Source organism: Phymastichus coffea, unplaced genomic scaffold (assembly GCF_024137745.1).
Source record: "Phymastichus coffea isolate CEN01 unplaced genomic scaffold, Cenicafe_Pcof_1.1 PCOF00248, whole genome shotgun sequence".
In the NCBI taxonomy this organism is placed as follows: domain Eukaryota; kingdom Metazoa; phylum Arthropoda; class Insecta; order Hymenoptera; family Eulophidae; genus Phymastichus; species Phymastichus coffea.
The window spans coordinates 86,788-107,808 of record NW_026707059.1 but is presented as its reverse complement, the minus strand read 5'-3'; the positions used below and the strand labels follow the sequence as shown (position 1 = coordinate 107,808).

General features: G+C 40.5%; 1 protein-coding gene across 8 annotated transcripts in view; it reads right to left on the bottom strand.

Annotated features, from left to right (window-relative positions):
* The window catches only part of LOC131674497 (spectrin beta chain), a 28,967-nt gene that overhangs the window by 6,263 nt on the left and 1,683 nt on the right, over positions 1–21,021 (bottom strand). For 2 of the 8 annotated variants that reach the window (XM_058953208.1, XM_058953209.1), the window contains exons 2-16: positions 10,534–10,752; positions 9,566–10,276; positions 8,859–9,340; positions 7,408–8,800; positions 5,867–7,336; positions 4,980–5,379; positions 4,251–4,680; positions 3,476–4,172; positions 3,078–3,401; positions 2,915–3,006; positions 2,591–2,841; positions 2,460–2,500; positions 1,842–1,892; positions 946–1,050; positions 183–326 (exon numbers count right to left, since the gene is read on the bottom strand). In XM_058953208.1, the coding sequence (XP_058809191.1) occupies positions 183–326; positions 946–1,050; positions 1,842–1,892; positions 2,460–2,500; positions 2,591–2,841; positions 2,915–3,006; positions 3,078–3,401; positions 3,476–4,172; positions 4,251–4,680; positions 4,980–5,379; positions 5,867–7,336; positions 7,408–8,800; positions 8,859–9,340; positions 9,566–10,276; positions 10,534–10,669 (6,727 nt within the window). In that variant the 5' untranslated portion in view covers positions 10,670–10,752. The remainder of the gene's footprint in view (positions 1–182; positions 327–945; positions 1,051–1,841; positions 1,893–2,459; positions 2,501–2,590; positions 2,842–2,914; positions 3,007–3,077; positions 3,402–3,475; positions 4,173–4,250; positions 4,681–4,979; positions 5,380–5,866; positions 7,337–7,407; positions 8,801–8,858; positions 9,341–9,565; positions 10,277–10,533; positions 10,753–21,021) is intronic. The other 6 variants (XM_058953210.1, XM_058953211.1, XM_058953212.1 and 3 more) reach the window with 6 other exon arrangements.

Genomic DNA, 21,021 nt, shown 5'->3' with positions numbered 1-21,021 from the left:
ATTTTAGATAAACAGTCAATTGAAGTACAAAAAAAAAACAAACAAATAAAATTGTTGACATATCTTCGCCTCGACTCTTCTGTAAAAAAAATAATTAATCTCCCAAGCTCTCGGTCGTCGCTATAATCTCCATCCTGAAACAAGAATAAAAAAAGATATCCTTTCCTATCACGAAAACTTACCATACTCGTCGTCACTGGCACCTTGGCTGCGATCAAGACTAGGCGACTTGGGCTGTTTCTTCCAACGAAAGCTTCTAAACGGTGACTTGCTACGACTGCGATCCTTGCGTCTCAATGTACCAGACTCCGAGCCACCTCTCGGTGCTTTGTATATTGATGTACACAACAACAAGGATTAGTCGCACTTCGATACTTACTTTGTGTTTCTCTTTTTCTCTCTCACGTTTTATCGAATTCTCGGATTGGAAATTGAAGAGTAATCTACTTATAGGTGAGCATGCAGATATTTGCTTTTATCTTGTTAGATAAACTTTGTATTCATGCTTCAAAGTTATTACTTGCTCTATGCGAATCTTACAAGAGGTGAAGGATAATACATGCACCGTTTAAATAAGATTACGTCTGCTACTATATACGGATGATCTCGTTTCTCTTACAAACGAATTATGCAGTGAAAGCATTACTTGTTCCTTTGAACCGGACGATAATTACAGGAAATCTCATTGAAGTCGAATTGTGTAAGCAATATACAAAGTTATTGCTGTGTGCGTATCGCCCATTACACGCGTATTACCGTCATCCGTTTACATGACTCGACATCATGTCGTTTCTCAATTGATAAACGTGATCATAAGAATGCTATTTGCTTTTTCTAAAAATAACTGCTGAGCCATAAAACTACAATTATCTTGCAAATCATTGACGATATGTTTGAAGATAAATTCTAATTAAATGCATGTTGAAATTTTATCGAACTACTTACTTGTGGGAGTGGAAGGTGAGGCTCGATGCTTCGATGGGGATGGTGATTGTGATATAGGTATGTCACCTGGGACTTGTTTCCTTGGACTCTTTTGGACATGCTCTACTTTATACCGAACGAGAATAACATGCATTATTAAGTTACTTATACGGTCAATTTCTTGCGTCTTTTTAATTCAATACACAAGAAATTTCTGATCAAATTATCCATTACAAACAATACAAAATTGCAATGACTACACACACAAATGGGAAGCATAGAGCGATTACACAAAATCTACATACATGCAAAGTATGAAAAAATTGAATGATACTTTTTTCAGTACCTACCACGTGTACGAAGTAACTATAAATATAGTTGTATGACTACGAAAGCTTTATGTTAGCGTATTATGGTAGTAGGGATTTTTAGTTAGAGAACCTGAAAAGACTTATTTTTTGTACGGTTAATGTATTAAAAAAGTGCTCATTTCTCATATTGCGCAGTGCTCGTCCTTCACCTAAATTTATGTAATATAAATTATTTAACAAAGTGTGTTATTTTATCTATTTAACAGACACCACCAGCCTGTCAAAAAAAATTATAAAAAAAATGTTGTTTGCAAGCTGAAAAAAAATAGAAAAAACAGATAACAATGGTCATATGTTCGCTTTTTGACGTTCCATCACCTGACTATAAATTAAAATCACCCAACATTTTTTGTGCATGTTTATAATGATACATAACCACATTATTGTATACAGTATTTGTGGAATAATTTTATTATGTATAATAAAGCTTATAAAGTGCCAGAACTAACGATGATAATGTAGCGTGAGGAATGATAAAAAACATGAATATATATGATATCGAAGAAAGGAATTCTAATTAAACAACGGCAACGGGCAGACACTCACCTTCCTTGGGCTTCTCTTGAGCCTTCGCCGTGGAAGCTTTACGTGGTGCCGCTGTGGTGTCGTGCATTCCGTGCCGCGTTAATTTTTATTTGGGGTGCGTTAAGATTTTTTTCGTTTGTTAATAGGATAAGGACGGGAAAATTATTAGGAAAATAGAGGCAGAAAAGAAACGTGCTGTTAGCAAAAAGGTCATGCTTCATGTACTTTATTCCTCTATCAAACTAGAAGGTTAGTCAAAGAGATAGGAAGATATAATTTTTTCCGATTTGATGGAGAGAAAATAGAGAATGTAAGAACCTTCTAATTTCATAGCATGACTTGACTTTACTTAAATATTTTTTCTTTTGAATTTTTAAATATTCAATATCTCTTAATTTAATTGCATAGATTTTAAATTTACGTGACGTAATAACAAATAGTGTTAAGCACTCGTCGAATGATTCGATTTTCTATGAATTTTTCATGAAAAGCTATCAAATTCTACTATTTGACTTCAACACTCAATGAAATTATAATGTGCCTTATTTTGTGAGAAGATTGATAAGTTATTGTACGGGCACAATTTTGAAAAATATAACAGAATAATTAATGATGATGGTAAATCTATTCGAAACTTACCATGATCGTCGTCTTTAGTTTGAACTCCGTCTGCTTCCACCCTGCAATAAAAGAAAGAGCATTCGTTTTTTCTCGTTCGTATTACTGGAAGTTAAGAATTTTGCTTATTAGTTTTATCTTGTGTAATTTACCTTTCGCTAGCTGCTTCACCTGTTGGGCTAGCGACTGGAGTTGCTTTGGCCAGTTTTGCGGCTTCCGCAGCGGCTGCTTCTTCTTTTTTGCGCCTTTCTTCTTCTTCTCTTTCTTGTTCTCGTCTTTTCATTTCTCGAAGTTCAAATGTGGTCAAACGTTTCAAAGCACTGAATCTTTCTTCTTGTGCAGCTGCCGATTTTTCAAATGCCTCGTGTTTCTTGATTAGATTTTCGACCTCATCGATTGTGTGCTAAAATTAAGAAAAACATTACATTATATACTTCATTCAATGAAACTTAGCAACATGCTACATCAATTCTTACTCCAAGTTCTTGACTCATAAGGTACGGTTCTTGAGCAATCAACCATGCTTCTGCGACGGCGGCATCGCGTGCAAACTGGTACACTTCCAAAACTGTAATGTAAACAAAACACTCGGTAACATCATACGGCTTTTTTCAATTAATTCTAGAAAAAAAAACTTACTAAGCTGCAAGTTTTCCCAGCGTTCTTCCCAGCGATGTAACAGTGCTTTCCTGTGCTCTGTGAGTGCTGTAAGTTTCTCCTTGATCTGCGAGCTAGCATAGTGATTTCTCGACAATAAATCTTTGCCCAAGTTGATACAACTTAGGAGATTATCTTCTCTCGCATCAATTTCAGCTTTCAAACTTTGATGATTGTTCATTAATAGCTCAACTCCACTGACGTCTCTTGGTTTTTCACTGGTATTCATTTGTCTGACAACATCGTCCATCCAAATCATCAGGTTTCTCACCATGTTAAAGAATTTGAATAAGTCTCCAGTATCCTCTGAGAATATTAAACAATTTTTATAAATATTCATCGATATAAATTACTATTAGACATTTTTAAAAATACCTTACCCAATTTAGTACGACGTCCTTCGCACAGAGACTGCAAATTATTCCAAGCAGCAACGACTTCAGCTTCGCGATTTGTGATTTCCCGTGCTTTATCGCCAGCATAGCTAGCCTGCAATTTAGCAGATTCTTCCTGAATCTGTAACACTTGGCTCTGTAGAGTTGATAAATCGGAGATGAAGTTGCCATGTTTTCGTTGAAGAGCGGAAACAGAACCGGCATCACGTCCAAGTTCATCAGACATGGCATTCTGTTTCCCGAGGATACGCCCAAGAACGTCCTTGCAATCGTGGAAGAATTTATGCAACTCACGGCTTGCAGCCAACATTTGTGTGCGTGTCTCGATGAGCTCCAACAAGTCTTGCCAAACTTCATTCAAACCATCTTTCCATTCGGCAATGGTGGCAGCGTCAGAGTGACCAGCAGCGATCAATGAATCGGCGATACCGTTGACAACGGATACACGTTCCGACCCAATCGCTTCAGTGTCTCGTGCGAATTCCTTGAAACGTTCCCATAAAAGGGTGACGTGGTCATAATCTTGACCCAACTCGTGACTGCCAGCGACCACTTCGCGTTCGGCGATCCATTGCTCCAAGTCGTCAACCTCGCGGTTCAACATGAACAGTTGAAGGGCTTCGTCAAGCTTGGCACGACGTTCACCAGCAAGATCTTTCAGACCGGCATACAATTTATCAACCTAAAAGAAAATATTCATTTGTATTCATAGAAAAAAATTGTATAAGATGATTGATTAATTTTCGATTTATAAACTCACCTGTGATTGTTTAACGGCAATTTGATCACCAAGAGGATGCTGATCACTGATAAGCTGCCTTGCAGTCTCTCCAAGCTGCCTAATAGTCTCAGCGTAATCTTCGACAGCATTCTCAAGACTTTCGTGTTTCTTCATGAGATTTTGTGCGGAAATTTCATCTTTACCACGGTCCTCCACCATCATGTAAAGTTCTTGTTCGCTCATCCAAGATTCAGCTTCAGTCGCGTCGAAGATGTATTGCTGTGCTTTCTCATTCTGTAACAGTTGGGAGTTTCTCTCGTCGATAGCGTCCTTCAATTCTTGCCATTTCTCGTTGAGTTCGGAAATCAATCTGCGGAATTCAGCACTGTCCTCGTGACCTTCATCAATTAATTTTTTGCCATTATTACAGACAAAATTGATACGTGGTTCGTGGTTGTCGATTTCCGTCCTGTAAATTTTAAGAATTTGATAATTTTTAGTGAACTAAAATAATCAATATTATTTCAGTTCCTACATACGAGTTAGACCTGGACAGAAAAAATACACTCTCAAAAATCATCATTTTGTTGTTAGTTTTTTTGGTACTGATCATTAAAGTTGCACCTTCATGCAATGTAGTATTGTAATCACAATTTATCAGATTTGTAAAAAATTTTACTTATTGTCGCTAAACAGATTGTGAATATAATTGAAAATAAAAAAAACTTAATAAAATAAACGCATAAGTCATGCTGTCACACATCTTACCTCAACGATTGATTCTTCTTCTTGAGAGCATGCACATTGAACAGTGAGTTACCGTGCTCCTTACTGGTAGCTTGTGGCATCTTCTCGGCAATCCACAATTTTTCGTCCTCGACATCTCGCCTGAACTGGAAAGCTTCCTTCTTCTTCTCCAATTGTTTTTGTCTCTCAACAAGCGGTTCCTTGAGCTGTGCAAAGCGTTGTGCAACTTTTTCCTTCTTGAACTTGATCTCTTCCATCTTCTCATCTGGGACTGTTTGTTGTAAGTGCTCGGCTTGTTTGTCGAGTGCTGTCACTTGTTGGGCCTTCACCGCCATCTGGGTCTCTATCATCTGTTGCTTCTGCATTAGGATATTCACCGAGGCCAAATCCGAACCTGTGTCCGTGCTCTCGATTTGTTTCTCTATAAGGCGATAAACGGTTATTGTATTATCCAGATGTCGATCGATTTTAAACAACACTATCATAGTTTTCTTGTACATATTTAACTATTTCTTTTTTAATATTTTAATCTTTAATATTTATCAACGTTGGCTTTTTTCAAAATACTATTTTGTTTTGACGCTAACCGTCATAATTAGTACACTCGCACTACTAATCGCACTGTTTTTTATTTAGCGCAGTATAAAAACGTTATATAATTAAATAACCTAAATTAAGCATTGAATTAAAAAGCACATTGATGGCACAGAAACAAAGTCAGTATTCTATTGTTGGCAAATGGCTTCTATACTGTTCTGATTATGATCTATATTTATCTATATTTATTGCTATGTATCAGTAAGTCGGTAATTATTGAAAAAAACGCAGTCTTTTTTAAATATTAATAAATGAAGAAAATATCAAATACGTACAAGCAATATAACTACGAATATACTTTTCCAACTTACCAAGTTCGTTCATCCAGGAATCTATATCATCGCAAGTCTGGTGAATAAGAACCTCTCGATTAGCATCAAATAGCCTTTCTCCTTTCTCGTGAGTAGTTTTCTCAAGTTCCTCAAACTGATCGGCTAACTCCTGAACTTTGGGCTGGATAATTTCAGCAAGTTCAGGCTTTTGTTGAATAAGTTTTTCAGCGTCAGATTTAAGCTGCTCTAAACGATCTTTATTACTGGCAATTTCAGCCTCGAAAGCCTGATGCCTAGTCCACTTGCTGTGCACGGTCTTGGCACTTCGGTATGTCTCATCCTGGGCTGTAATATGTTTTTCCTGTATCCATTCACCCAATTCCTCGACATCTTGCAAGAAAAGTTGGAGTTGTTGCTGATCGCGTAATTTATCCATAATCTGTTGAGCTTTGTCACGGTTGTTGTTGCGACGTTCACCAATGGATTCAGCTTTACGTTTGACCTTATCGGAAGCAACATGTCCATCATCGACGAGTCTTGCAGCGAATTGAGCAACAGAGTTAATCTTTTCGTCATTGGCATCCATAGTAGTCATGAATGCCTCGTGACGTTTGATCATATTTTCCGCTTGTTCAAAGTTGGTCGGAGTTTCGTCCTTTGCCAAGAAGTGTTCTTGTTGAGAGAGCAAAACTTCGGCTTGACGAGCATCACGTTCGAACACCTGATAGTTAAGAGCGTTTGAAAGTAAATTCTGACGGTTAGCCCACATCTGATGTAGCTCTTCCCAGCCCATCTTTAGAGCGTTAAGACGTTCACGCAAGAACATGTACTGAGTATCGCCTTCGCTTGCCTCACTCGTCAATTTCTCACCATACTCCATCATCTTTTGATAGTCATCGGTGTAGTTATCAATCTCTTCCTTGATGTTCTGATGCTGAGCGAGTAACTTCTCTGCATCGGCCAAACTAACAGGTTCATCTTCGCTAGCAACGTCGGTCTGAGTCTTTGTAAGCCAAGCCTGGAAGTGATCGAGATCACGAAGGAATCTGTGCAGATCACCAGCTTCCTCAAGTTTCGCGTCTCTCTCTTTAAGCATCTGCGTAAGATGTTCCCAAATCGTGTGAATCTGAGTAATCCTCTCTCTGATAACAGCTGCCTCTTCTGGATGATCTTTCTCAATGACTTGTGCTTCCTTCTCGAGAGCATCCAATTTCGCTTGAATAGCAGCCAAGTCACGTTCCATACCACTGAGACGACGCTGTAGGGTCATGACACCCGTGAGGTCCATCTCGAGGGAATCGGTTTCTTGAAGGATACGTTTTTTATCTTCTATCCACGAGACTGTTTCGCGGCACTCAATATGGAAGGTTTGAACGCCATGAGCTGAGTTGAGAGCCTCGCGTTTGGATTCTGCTTTATCGCGTAACTCTGCCCATTTCTGATTAAGCTCGTTTTGGCGTTGATTAATCTGTGGCGAGTTAGGATGCTCTACGTGCAATAGTTGTCTCGCTATAAATAAAAAGCATTGCAATTTAGTAAAGCTATCAAAGTATTGTAAAAATAAAGGTAAATCTTTTTACCTAATTGGTTGACAACTGCAACACGCGATGCATTAGCATTCATCTCCTTCTCGAATCCATCATAACGATGCTTCATGATCTCAACATCTTCAATGTCTTTGGCAGGTACCATAGTATCGAGCATCCTGTTCTTCTCGCCGATCCATTGTTCCACACCATCGCTCTCACTGAGAAGCTTATAGAGCGAAAGAGCATCAAGCAGCCTCTGCTTCCTGTTCTTAGCGAGTTCTTGAAGCTCTTTGTAGTTCGCATCGATTTTGGCAAGTCGATCGATAACTTCGGGTGACTTGGCATCCTGTTCGCCGAGTTGAGAAGCTTGTTGATGCAGTTGTTCTATAGTCTGGGCATAATTCTTTAGTTCGTCAGACACATCTTTGTGTTTCTTCAGTAGTGACTGCACATTAGCTTCATCTCTACCAACATCTTCAGACGACACGAGTTTTCGAGTATCGAGCATCCAGGCATCGATATCATCAGCATCGGCAAACAATTGATGATAATCAACAGCTTCCTCGAGTCTCTTCTTTCTGAAAGAAGTGAGATCCAACAAGTGATTCCACATCTTCAGAATTTCCTGAAGACGTTCTTGGATTTTATCAGATCCAAAGTGTTTTTCGCGAACAAGCTCGTCGCCAACAGCCACCACAGACATAAGTTGCGGCTCGTGCGAGTTGATCTCTCCTTCAGTAGCCTTGTGTTTGGACAATAAAAGATTGATGGTAGTCAAGTCATGACCGATATCACCTGTGGAAACAATCTGTTCCTTCTCTTTGATCCAATTCTCCTCGTCAGCCATGTCCCAGTAGAATTGCCACAGCTTCCTCGACTCTTCAAGACGAGCTCGTCTCTCCACAGCAAGACGAACAAGTTCGGAGTAAGCATCCTCCAATTGTTGCACGCGCTCAACGATGATCGATGGGTCGCATGGTCTGTAACCTTCATCTTGTTCAAGAAAGCGTTGACTTTGCTGCACGACAGCCTTGACTCTTTCGCCAAGAACGTTGATATCTGCCTCGACAAGTGAATGCTTCTGTAGCAGATCTTCAACACCCATAAGATGTTTGCCGTAGTCATCTGTTAACAGACGCAGCTTTATCTCTTCCATGCTGTCGAGAATGTACAGCATCTCTTGGAAGTTCTGCTGTAATTGCAATGACAGCTCAAGACGAGATCTTCGAGCACGGAGTAACTCCAACAGGTAGTTCCACAAACGTAAAACATTATCCTTGCGTGCGTTGATGCGTTCAATGTCGTGGTACTTCTCAGCTTCGAGTTCTCGTGATACGGCTACTACTGCCTGTACGCGCTCTTCGTAAGCAAATATATCGGTTTCAATGGCTTCGTGCTTCTTGGCTGCTGCTTCCACTGCTGCCAAATCGAATCCAAAATTGTCCTGAAAGTAACGAAGTGATTTAAAAAAATTTATTTAGCAAATAGATATTTGAACGTACTTGAGACACCAGTCGTTGATTCTCAGACAGCCAAGTCTCCCTCATGCAAGCTTTTCTGTTAAACCTAGCAGCCAGTTGATCAAGTTTCTCCTGTCTAATCAATTCTTCTCTAAGAGCCAATTCTCTCTCATGTTCAGCTTTTTCAAGCCTTTCCCAAGCTTTGTTGATGTCAGAAATCATTTTGCCTTCCTTGGGCGTGTATGGTTTCTGGTTGTTGGCTCTCATTTTCGATTGCAGAGTGAACAGAAGAACTTCGAGATTACCTTTCTCGACGAATTTCGGTGGTTTTTCGACAGTTCGGTAGTTGGAGAATTGAGACAATTGGGCTTGGACACCCATCAAGGAGTTGGCAAATTGACGGTCACCAAGAGCTGTGATGGTCGACTCGATCCATTTGAGCAATTCGCTTGTCAAACTCTCGTACTCGCGGATCATACGTTCGTTTTCCATTGCGATGCCAACGACTTTGCCGATTCTCTTTCCTGAAATAAATAATTTTATCATTGAAACATGAACTTTGTGCGGAAAAATTTATTTTAAGTGAAATTAAAAGCATTTGTCATACGAGCAATTTGAAATTAATAAATATCGAAACAACAAAACTAAATTGATAAATTCTGTACATAGTTATTCGAGTTCGAAACATTCGAAACATTACTTTCGCGTTGGCACCGATTCTCCCAATCGAAAAATCTGCAGAAACTAACCTTGCACAGTCTCTTGCTTCATCTTGGAAAAGTAGTGATAATAAGTAACAACATAAGTGATAATGGACTTCTCGTCAGGATGGTCGACGAATATATCCTCAGCATCCAATAACTTTGTAAGACCAAGTTTGTCCTCGGCGACATTGAAGGCGTTGTTCAGGTTATAAATAGCATTAGACCGCGACAGTCTATCGAACTGAATGAGATCTGGTCTGTGTTTGTGAATAATAGCATTAAATGCCAGCCCATCGCGCCACGATGTCGTGAAATTCCTCACGTTCACGTTATGATAGCCAGCAGTCTTCATCTGGCACCACAATAATAACGCATCCTTAGCACTCTTCGTCTCCTGATTATCCGTCTCTTCGATGGTAATATCTTGAATTTGAAAACGTAGGATTATCGTCCAAATGAGACCAAGCGTCAACCTTGCATTGCCATCGACGATGTCGTGCGAACCCATGTTCTCCAAATGAACGCGTTGCTCGCGCAAGAATTGCAATGCTTTGTCCACGTTCTCCAAACAGTGAATGCGCATTTTGCCTTTTGTTGGACGTGGTAAGCGCTCGCCTGACAAGATTTCCAAAAGTTTGATTAGCATCTTGCCGTCGCGAAGGTCGACGTACAGGTCGCCGATGCGCGCTGAACAACGCACCAAATGAGAGTTCACCCATTTTTGGAAGGTTTTCTTTTGGACTAACTCACGCTCACCTGTAAATGAAAAATATGCTTAGTGGCGCGTGAATGGATGAACGCTTGGACACTTTGCCAGTGTTACTTCCGCGATACGTGACAGGATACGTTATGTAGCTTGAGGCAGTATAACGGTCATTCACGGAAGTTACGGTGCCTTATTATTACTTTGAAGGTTGTATCAAAATATTTCTCTAATTAATTGCTATTAGATCTAATTCAAAAGAAAAGTTTTCTTTTATATTTCGCAAATGAACTCTAGATAACTCTCTTACCGGCAAGTGCCTTGATGCGCGATCGTTCGAAAAGTCTGGAACTAGAATTGCCACCATCGTACTCGTACTCGTCGACAATCTCCTGCTGGAGAGTCGGATCCCAGCCGGTACGCTGCACCGAGATATCGGTTGTCATTTTTTTGCTTTCGTCGCGCCGTTCCTCGGCTTAACAAATCCTCCCTTGGTTAATGCACCTCTGAGCTTTTTTTACGGGCGCTCCTGCAAACATATAACAAGGCAAATGACACTCACAATTAAATTCCCTTTTTACGATGTGACAATGTCGTGTCGTTATTGGCTAGCGACACTCCCATCTTTGCTCATCAATGGCAATAATGACATTTAAATGACGATGTCGAATGAAAGGAAACTTTAATTTTAACGCGAGATCGAGTATTTCAAAGTTCGTTATCTTCAATTTAATTTTTCATTCGTGCATAGTTTCCAGTTTCCCTCCCGCGGTACGTAGCGTGACTCATCGTGACGAACATCTCATGCGCAAAAATTATGCGCACTCGAGACATAAATCAATTACACAATCGTGCACACCTACTTTCAAATTCGGAATGTACATCATTCAAAATCTAGTTCAGCAATAAAAAGCGAAGCCCAAACGATAATCGTGCACTGTACGGTTACACGACGTACGAGAAAGAGGAGTATGTAGAGAAGCGTTACGTCACATCGTGCCGTGGTGATGTCACACGCGTTAAATAAACACGCATAGCATGTGTGTCATTGTATCTATTTTTTTATTTTTTACTTTTCGAGATCGAACTAAATTGAACCGCATGAAGACCGAATGTATCTGCGTATTTTTTCCTTCTGTGTGATGAGTATTGGCTACATTATTTTTTTAGTCGCGTTGATTACGATTAGATCATCATCGTTGCTTTTTTCGAAAGCACGTAGATTTTTTCCCGTTTTCGATTGCAGACGCAACAAAGGGGAGTATGTCTAAAAAGTGACGGTTAAAAAACACGTTACACGCGCGGCGTGAAGCGTTTGCAACACGCAGACACAGACAGACACACTCGTGGTCTTGTGTCTCCAAGGAAAACCAGCGACCGAGCATTTCACTCTATTTACAATAAAGGAGAGAAACGCGGTAGCTTGCCAGCAGCATTCCTTCGCAACGGACTCGCATGCCGTCTTTAGACACAAGCGCAAGCTTTTTTTGAATCGATGTTTGAAAGAAGGTTTTTGAAAGGGTGAGATTTTTGATTGTACCTATCTTTTTTGAGAAGCAATGGTTGAAATATAAATGTAAAATTTTGAGAATTGAAAGAATGTTTGAGCTTTTTTTTTAGTAACAAATTTGTACGATGAATAACTCCAACGAATTTTTTTTTTCAACCAGAACAATTCAATCATTTGCAAAACGAATCGTAGTATCTATATCACGTGGGCAATAACAATGAGTAAGAAGATAAAGTATCAGCTTTGCAATTTTCAATAAAACCTTTTCGTTGTCAACGGAGCGGCACGAAAAGAAAGACAGGACGAAGCATTTCGACACGTCATCATCATAGAGCTCGGCGTGTACGGTTGCGGGATATTATAGCGTATATGCGCGCGAGGTCAATCATCTTGTCAGTGAGCGAGTACAATTGACGAGACTAGACGCCCAGTTATGCCATGGCGCGTTTTCCTTTTTGCCAAACGGCTGCTTGAACTTCAACGGTGCTAAGTGGCCGTGTAAATAGATGACGGACTTTTCATTGCTAATGAGTGAGAGGAAATTAGGTTAGCGCTGAACTTCGAACGCTTGGCTGTAATCGAGTTTTAATGCTGAGCTTGCCGTTGATTGGATTGGAATGATTGCATTAGCTGTAACAACAATTATAAAGAATAGAAACTGTACAAACTTTGCGATCGAAAACCATTTTTTTTGCTATAAAATAATTCTCAAATGTCCTGCATTTTAAATGAAATTCAAACTTTTCTTAGAAATATCAATTTTATGAAATTTTCACGTTTGAGAATCTTGTCTTAGCTACAAATACAGAACAAAAACTATGAAATCGCAAGCTTCATAGCTCTGTCTAAACAAACAAATGCCAAATAATAAATTTCTAACGTGTGCCATCTGTGAACAAGCAAAGAAGACCCGACACAAATATTGAGATAATGGCGGTACGATAGGCGCGGCTTCTTTGCCCATAAAAAACAAACTCTAAATGTCAATGACGCTTTCATTGATTTAACAGGCTGATAATGCCCAACGCGGCGATATGATTAACTTCTTGCCCTATGTACTCGCTCAGTCGTTGAAATTTTATTCACTAGTTTTTCTACATAAATAACGTGATTTATTTTCGACGATGTGAGCTTGTACCACATGAAAATTTATAAGTTTTGAAATCATACCTGAAGATCCTTAATTGAGTTACATTTCATTTGATTTTGTTAAAGATCATGCTCAGTGGGAGAATTTAACTTATGGTTAGATAAATCATTTATGAAATCCTGTAATATATCGCGAGAAGCTCTAAATGTATGGAAAAAAAACTGTTAAGCAGCGAGTGTTATTTTTAATTCACGGTGTTAAAGCAAAAGGTCAGAGCTTGGCACAGCTCATTGGATGGGTAGCAATGAAGCAGTTCCAGTAGCAAATGCGTAGAACGCGATCCGTTCAACTACTCCAACCTCTGGTTGTCATGAGTATAGATACAGCACAAATATGCAACGAGCAAGGCACTTCGTTCGCGCAGCAAATCGACTGTTAACCAAAAAAACAGGAAACTAGTCGTTTGTGCATTCGCAAAAAAGAATATCCAGGGGTAGAAACGAAAATCGCAAACCCTATCTAGCAACAACTTGGGGGAGGTCGCCTTAACAAATTAAGAGTAATCTACTCGACGCAAAAAGTGTGGTCATGTAGGTAATAATATAAACTTTTCGCGTGCGGTATGATATTAGATAAGCGAACCGCAAGCTAGCCAACGACGTTGTAACACGAATGTAAAAATTCTTTTGAATTTTCTTGAGAAATAACTACTTTGCTTGCGTGTACTAAAAAAATTGACACGCGATGACGAAGATACATCGCATTTGTCGCGAAGGAAGAAATCACCGACTAAAATTAGCTCCAACAGTTCGCTTCAAAGTCGTAATGAAAAACACCTAGCTGTATAATCTACAATTTTAAATACAAGTTCAAGCTGATTAGTCCTTGTGCTGAATTTTTGAAAACAATGTGTGTACACATCCAAACCAGATCCAATTGAAAGACCTCACCCCAACAAAACTCACGCCTGCATTCTAAAAATACATTCCTTTTTTCTCTCCAGAAAGCCGTGCGCTCGTCTTTCAACGTTTCTCAGCGACCTTGCCACAGCAGCTTGCGCTTCTCTCGCTCAATTATTGACGAGCGAATCGATGCGTCGCGTATGTAGAGACGTCGCCGTCGAAGGAGAAAGTGTGTACACAAGACGTTGCCTGCGGCTCGTCGGACGACGCGACCGACCAAGAGTTTTCCGCTCGGTGATTGATATCTGAAAGTGGACTTGACATTTTTCCGACGTTCGCTCGATGCCGCGGATTCACGCCGGGGAAGTTGAAATCGGGATGCTGCTTGAAAATGAACGGACAGTTTATTGGAAAGCCGACTCGGGGCTGCGCGATCTCGAACGCAGCGGAGCATTTGCTCCATTAACACAGCGACGGGATTGTCCTCCTCTTCTTCCGCAGTGTGCCATATTCAATACATAGTCTCTCGGTCAACCGCGTCGCTCTCGTCAATAATTGGGTCACATAATTAGCTAAACCTAGCCTACTTATGCGTGTCGTTGTACAAAGCTCGTGCCACGTGAACACGGACTACGTCTAATATTGAATTGAACCCTGGAAAGCGTATAAGGTAACTCAGTCGACCATTTTTTTTCATCTGCATATCTAGCAATGAAAACAAGCATCCGCCACATCATCATGCCGATCTCGCTATACGAGGTACACGGTTTTCTATCCAATACAAAAGGGACATCTCTCTCTCTCTCTCTCTTTCTCTCTCTCCTCGAATGGTGACAGTAAAGCACTTGCGCATAGCAGACAGCCCCAGAGCAGTCGTCGCCAGCCGCCGGCCGGTGTCTATTGATTTTCCCCGGCCACCAGTCGCTGCGGCGCCAAACGCACTGCGCACGCGCTTCGCGCACACAGTCACCGTCGTAACCAAGTTACCTTAAAAGAGTCAGATGATTTCCGGGCAAGGCTCGCGAGCTTGCAGGTGATCCGCGATTTGTTGGAGCTTCCGGTATATGACTGTTGAATTTTTTTAGGGAACGAAGGCGCGTTAAATGTCAATTATTCGAGGTACAAATGTTCTCTCTTTTCTTTACCCAATCCGGCGCAATCACCAAACTAGTAAAATAGCAGATTTTCCGAAATAACTGTACCATAGAAGGTAAAAGACAAGGGAAAATTTCAATCAACGGCCTCGCCTCCTTCTCCCGCTATCGAATTTTCCTGTGGATAGGCCAGGGACTCACGCTGACGCAGCGCTTGTACATACAGGGAAAAAATGTAGGTTGCGCCGCAGCACCACCCTCGCGTTGCAGTATGAAAACGTAAAAAAGTGAGAGCGTAGGATCGAAAAGGCAACGACAAGACGAGTGTTATCGGTTATCGGGTGCACGACGAGGAGAGAATAAAATGCAACCACTGTGCGATGTGGTGTGTCTGAGTAAGCGTCTGGTTTGGAGGTTTTCGAGTGCCTATTGTCACGAGAGAGGGAAAGGGAGAGAGAGAATTGAAAGAGGAAGGGACGATTGTGGCAAGGTGCTTCCAGTACAGGGTTGAGGGTTTTGTCTTCAACGCATTAAAGATATTAAAATAACAGAAAGAGTTGTCTTCGCCGAGCACAGAAACGAATATGCGAATATGCGAATATGCGAATATGCGAATATGCGCAGACAGAAAACAATATAAATTTTGTGCTTGGGCAAGTGCAAAATCAATTCGACCTAACCGAAATTTATTTACGTTTTTTTTTAAGTTCCATTCGCACTTTTTTTCGAGAAGTCCGTGGAATGAGGAAAGCACAGGACCAGACCAAAAAATAAATCTTCATCCCGACGAAATCGAAAGTAATGTTGCTAATGATAAAAAAAAATAAGCAGTGAATCGATATCTCAAACCAAATGCAGATGAAAGAAGCGAAAGTTCAACGTACAAGCAACAAACGTAAACCCCCGCGAGCATATTACTCGACCGACATTCGGTCGTTGCACGACGTACGACCTTGTTGGCCGCCAACCCTGTATACGTGCGCGCGAGCAAAGTAAATCAGGCTTTTCCTCGCGTGCCAACTTTTCTGATACTGCCATTCTCATAATACACTTTAGATACGCGAGATCACCATGTGTATATGCGTAGTAGATTTGTAGGAATTAAGTTACAAAAAGAAGAAGGATCTAATTAAATGAAATTGATCTTAGATTGAATGGGAGAGATCCGACAGTTTATTTTCCGACTTATACAGTATTGAATTACGTGGCCACACCCGTATTAATGGTATCAGCGGTGGGTGAGCTTTTTCTGGCAGTAAGAATGACAAACGCGTTGAATCATACCATACGCTAATGTCAATCAATGCAGTGGGACTGTGAGTTGTTTCTTTCCGAAATCGCGTTATTTTTTACTTTAAAGTAGTAATGAATTTGGATGAACAATAAGTCCTTTGAAGAACGCACAAACCGAAGAGGGAAAAGGTACACGTAGATCAGCCTTCCGATAACGCAACGTTATAATGTTATAATGACAAATTTTAAGTTGGAATATTATAAAATTTTTCAAAAAATCTTTAAATACAACTGCCCTAACACGGCCAAAAAAAAATTTCCAAGAACACAACAGCTTCAAAGCATATTTGATCTATCCACGGTGGCACCTTATACATTGCCCCCTCAGGGTATAAAAGTGAACGTCATCAGGCAGCTAGCACTGCGCCGACTTCAAGAAGCGAGGATAAAGGCTACAAGTGCACAGCAAGAAGACAAAGAAAGAGAGGCGTTCTAGTCGCCGGGAAAAATGGGTTGACGTACGGAAGTCAGCGACCGGATGCTCGTCGCCGCACGTCGGCGCCCGCCAGCGACCAAAAGGTTCAAGGTGTATTTCTCTCGAGACCGCACAGTAGCTCGCGACGATCGAAATGTTTTTCATGAGGTTTATCATCGACCGCCACGAAGATCAAACGTGAGCGATCGGCGTTTAATGTGAAAACTCCAACTACACTTCGCGCGACGCAGACGAGGCGTACAAGAACGAGTGAGAAACGGCAAATTTCTCCGAACGGCTCATAAATATATTTCCAATTTTCATTGCGGTGCGTTGCACAATTATGCTCGACCCATTTTACAAAGTTTGCGCGCGCATCGTCATTTCAACTTTTATAACAGGCGCAGAACAGCGTGCGTGCATCACTGCTGCGGCTCTGTCGAGTAGCCTCGCGTTTCTCCATTGTTTCTCTTCTCTCGCGCGTAGACTGTTTGCAATTCGAGAGCGCATCTGTCGTGCAGTTAATTGACTGCTTTTCACCTGGCGTGCTTCGAATATTTCTGACACACCCTTGGTTCGCTGACCATCCTCTTCCAAATACCATCATTCAATTTTTTTTCTTCATTGCGCCCTGGGAATGGGCAACGTCTGGCTGTTTATTCTGCAGGCTGTATTCTCTTAGCGATGCGATATTGTCAGAATAGAAAATTATTATTTCTTTTTCTACTCGATCGATCTAACGTACAATTTTATATTATGATATCGGAAATCTAAATTATCGATCTGTCCGTGATTCTAAATGTCGCTTGCCAACGTAGTTTTTTTTCGATTGGCTGTGTCTAATTCGCACCAACAAACAACGACAAAAGTAGAAACGCTCGTTTCGCTCGGCTGAACAAAAGACTCAGTCCTCTCTGCCACGGTAAAGATAGATAGTGAGAGCGAGAGAGAGAGAGAGAGAGAGGGACTGGGAGAATCCTCGTCAGGAGGGCCGTTAATGAGCGGTACGCTTCGGGCGCGGAAGGGTCTACGTCACGTCCGCATTTGCGTTAATCTACGTGGCGCTGCTCGCGCTCGGGGAGGAACCTACGGCTACATATCCGTTGTCATTTATTTTCGCATTTTGGTTTGTTTTCGCCGACGGCATGCAACGTTTCATTATTGCTCGAAGAAGCTGTTATCGAAATGCGAATGGAATGCTTTATTGATGAAGGCGAATTTACGGATAAGCATATTCATAGAAACACTTAATGCGCGTACTGTGTAGGGAAATAATTAGCTTGGACGCAATTAGAGTTCAAGCAAATATATTTGAAAATGGTCTCAGTTACCTTCCCAGACTGTGACCGTTCAAAAGCGATAAATACCACATCAAAGGTAATTCGACGTTCGTTCGTAAAAACAAAGTAGGTCTACAATCAATAATAAAAATAATACGATTCTAAGTTAACTCATTCCTTAAAGTCCTATCGACTAATAAAACATTGCAATGCGTAAACTCGCCAAAGATTTTGTTTTAGATGACTTGTGACCTAGAAATACGTGGCTGCAATAATGGCAAAGAAATAAATTTTATGACGCGCGCTTCAGAAAAGCACGTACGGGAAATGAAAGTTTCTTTATTTCGTGCATGGACTTTTAAATAAGGTATGGCTTCGAAATTAATTTTTTGTAACAATTCATCTCGAAAGTTTAGAAAGAAAATCCAGGCAAATCAATAAAATTAAAAAAAGGAAGAAAACGTAGCCAAAACATGATGACAATAATATTGTTTTTCTGCATCATTTCGAGAGTTCAATTTTAGTAGCGAATAAAGAGAGCAAGAATCAGAATATTAATAGTAAACTTGACCACGTGAGTGTGTTACTATTTTTAAGTATGATTTAGCACTATCTTATCAAAACTCTCGTTAAGAGATCACTTGTAGTTTCTAAATTACCAGAAATTCTGCATTTGCTTTCTGTCTAAACGAACAAAAAGAATTAAGCAATCTTCGTTTGAATTTCTTAATTATGCTCGAAACTCAAATATTTCGAGATTTGAGAGGGAGGTGAAAGACTTTCCATGAAAAATGAAGTATGCGAAATCACTTTTTTACGGTAGTCGTTATCAAATCATCAATTCAAAAATAAAAAAGTACGCATTTTCAAAGCAAAGTACGAATATTCAACGGTACTAATAAAGTCCTCGGCACTCGTAAGTCGTAAAAGTAGCGCCATTGTAACCTACAATATACCGTTACAGCAGGTGCAAATCCGTCCGGAATTATTTCTCGTCGCGCGTGAACTTGAATCGATCGGCTTTGTTTCAAGAAGGGGTGCAATTGTGCAAGGACACTCATAATAACAAGTGGAAAATCCAAATAGCATAACGATATACGCAAAAGTGGATCGATTAGTGTGAACCTGCGGGTGGTCTCCTCCGATAATTAGATTCTTTTATATGGAGTTTAATTTAAAAAATTACTATTCTTCCGCCTTGACGCGTTTGTATTAATGATATATTTGTCTGATACCAGGAATTATTCATGGACGACTATCCATTCAAAAGTCAAGTGGAAATTTTTTTTTGAGAACTTCGTGATTTTTACCGTGTTTGTATCGTGAAGCTCGACTTTTCAAAAACTATAACCATGAAAGTCGTGAAAATCTGATGATTCATGGAGTGTTGACATGCAATGTTTGAGAAATCATTCATCAATACACCTTATCTTCCAGCCCAAATCACAACCACAACCAAGGATCCCCATAACTTTATATAAACCTAGAACACATATCTCCGCACGTGGTGTTTCAAAGCCCAAGCTCTCACAACGACTCGCGATGGCATGCTTCAAGCGTTCTAAATATATATCCTGAAGTGCGACGACGACGTAGCCCCTTTATATATATATATAGGTAGAGTCGAGGAATTCTGGAATAAAACTCCGACACGCACATTGGAGTCAAAAAGTTGTTTATTGTTGCTGGCGATCTATTTTTATCAAATTCCCAATATAGAGAGCGGAAAGTAATTGCCTTAGAGACTTTGAATTTTTGAAGAAGAAAATGAAACGAAGCGCACAATGAGGAAAAGAGGTGCAACGACCTACTGACATTTACCTTGTCATGAACGATTCCGACAATTTTTGTAGATTTTTTTATGGATCGAAAAGGTGATCGGGAGCTTTTTGTATGTATGATAAGCAACGACGATAGATAAAGAAGTCGAATTTCGGTTTATCGACAAAGTTCTCGGAGAAAGTTATACCGTTTGAAACCTCGAATCTCTGCACCAATAAAACGATACAACACATGAGAAGCGTTCACGTGAAGGTAGTTAGGTTTTTATACGCGCGGACACGTCGATTAAAAGTGCATGAAAACGCGATGCAATTTATAACGAACTCTCGTTCCAAGTTTTTCTCTTCTGCTGCGTCTGTTTCCGCTTTCCGAGCTCGCGCTGTTACTGTAACTGCGTGCGCTAATAAACTGAAGAGAGTTGCCTTTTCCCGCGCGTACGATGTTTATGTCGATATACTTCGGACAAGACGGACGATTATTTCAGCGCTCTGATTAGATAATCTTCTACACGGCGAGAAGCAAAACAGTGAGAGAGTCTTTCATTCGTTGCGAAATTGTAGAGCATACCGACGTGGCTGTAATTTAGACTCGTCGAGCCAGCGAATTATTCCTTCGGCATCGACGATTGCGTTGCAATTTGGATAATGGGCGAGAAATCGCACGCGCATTCGGTTCGTCGATCATTCTGATCGCGCTTCGCGATTGATCACGAGCTTTCTTCACGATTAAAATCTTTTTAAAGGCAAGCTTAAGCGTGATCGCAGTAGAGAAACAAAGCAGACGATTTCATTCATTGATTTAAAGTCGAAAAGAGAAGAACATCTTCCGAGTAAAGTTTCAACGCACACCAGAAAAAAAGTCCATTTAAGCTCTTCGAATCGAACGTGTCATGGCAACGTCGCGTGCGTTATCAAAAACCCTCGGGGAAAGAGAAGCCTCCCCCCCTGTCGTTTCCATTGGACGCATGACGCGCACGCACTGACGTAACAGTGAACAGGAGAGCGGGACAAAAAGGAGAGCCTCGATTTTGCAAAACAGGATCGCTGAACATTGTATATTTAATAAAGGCGTTGTGTGCAGTAGCAAGTTTTTTAACGGGTGATAGATACACACCCGCAAGTTTAGCGACCTTTTTGGCAGGTTTCAAATACTTGTACAAAGCGCGACGATGCGCTTGATTGTCGATTTAATGAACTATTGCATTTCACCGTGTACGACTTGTCGGTATGCTTGCTATGCAGACGCATAAAGAGTTGGGTGACTGGTTAATCGACCCTAATTTGCGTTACTCGCTTAAAGTAAACGTGCACATGATGTTTTTTTATGTAACTTAACGGTGTATACTTTCAGCGTGATATTGGTGGATTTGTTTTGAGATAACAAACGAATCACAAAAGAAAAGTATACTGTTATAAAACCTAACATCACCGCT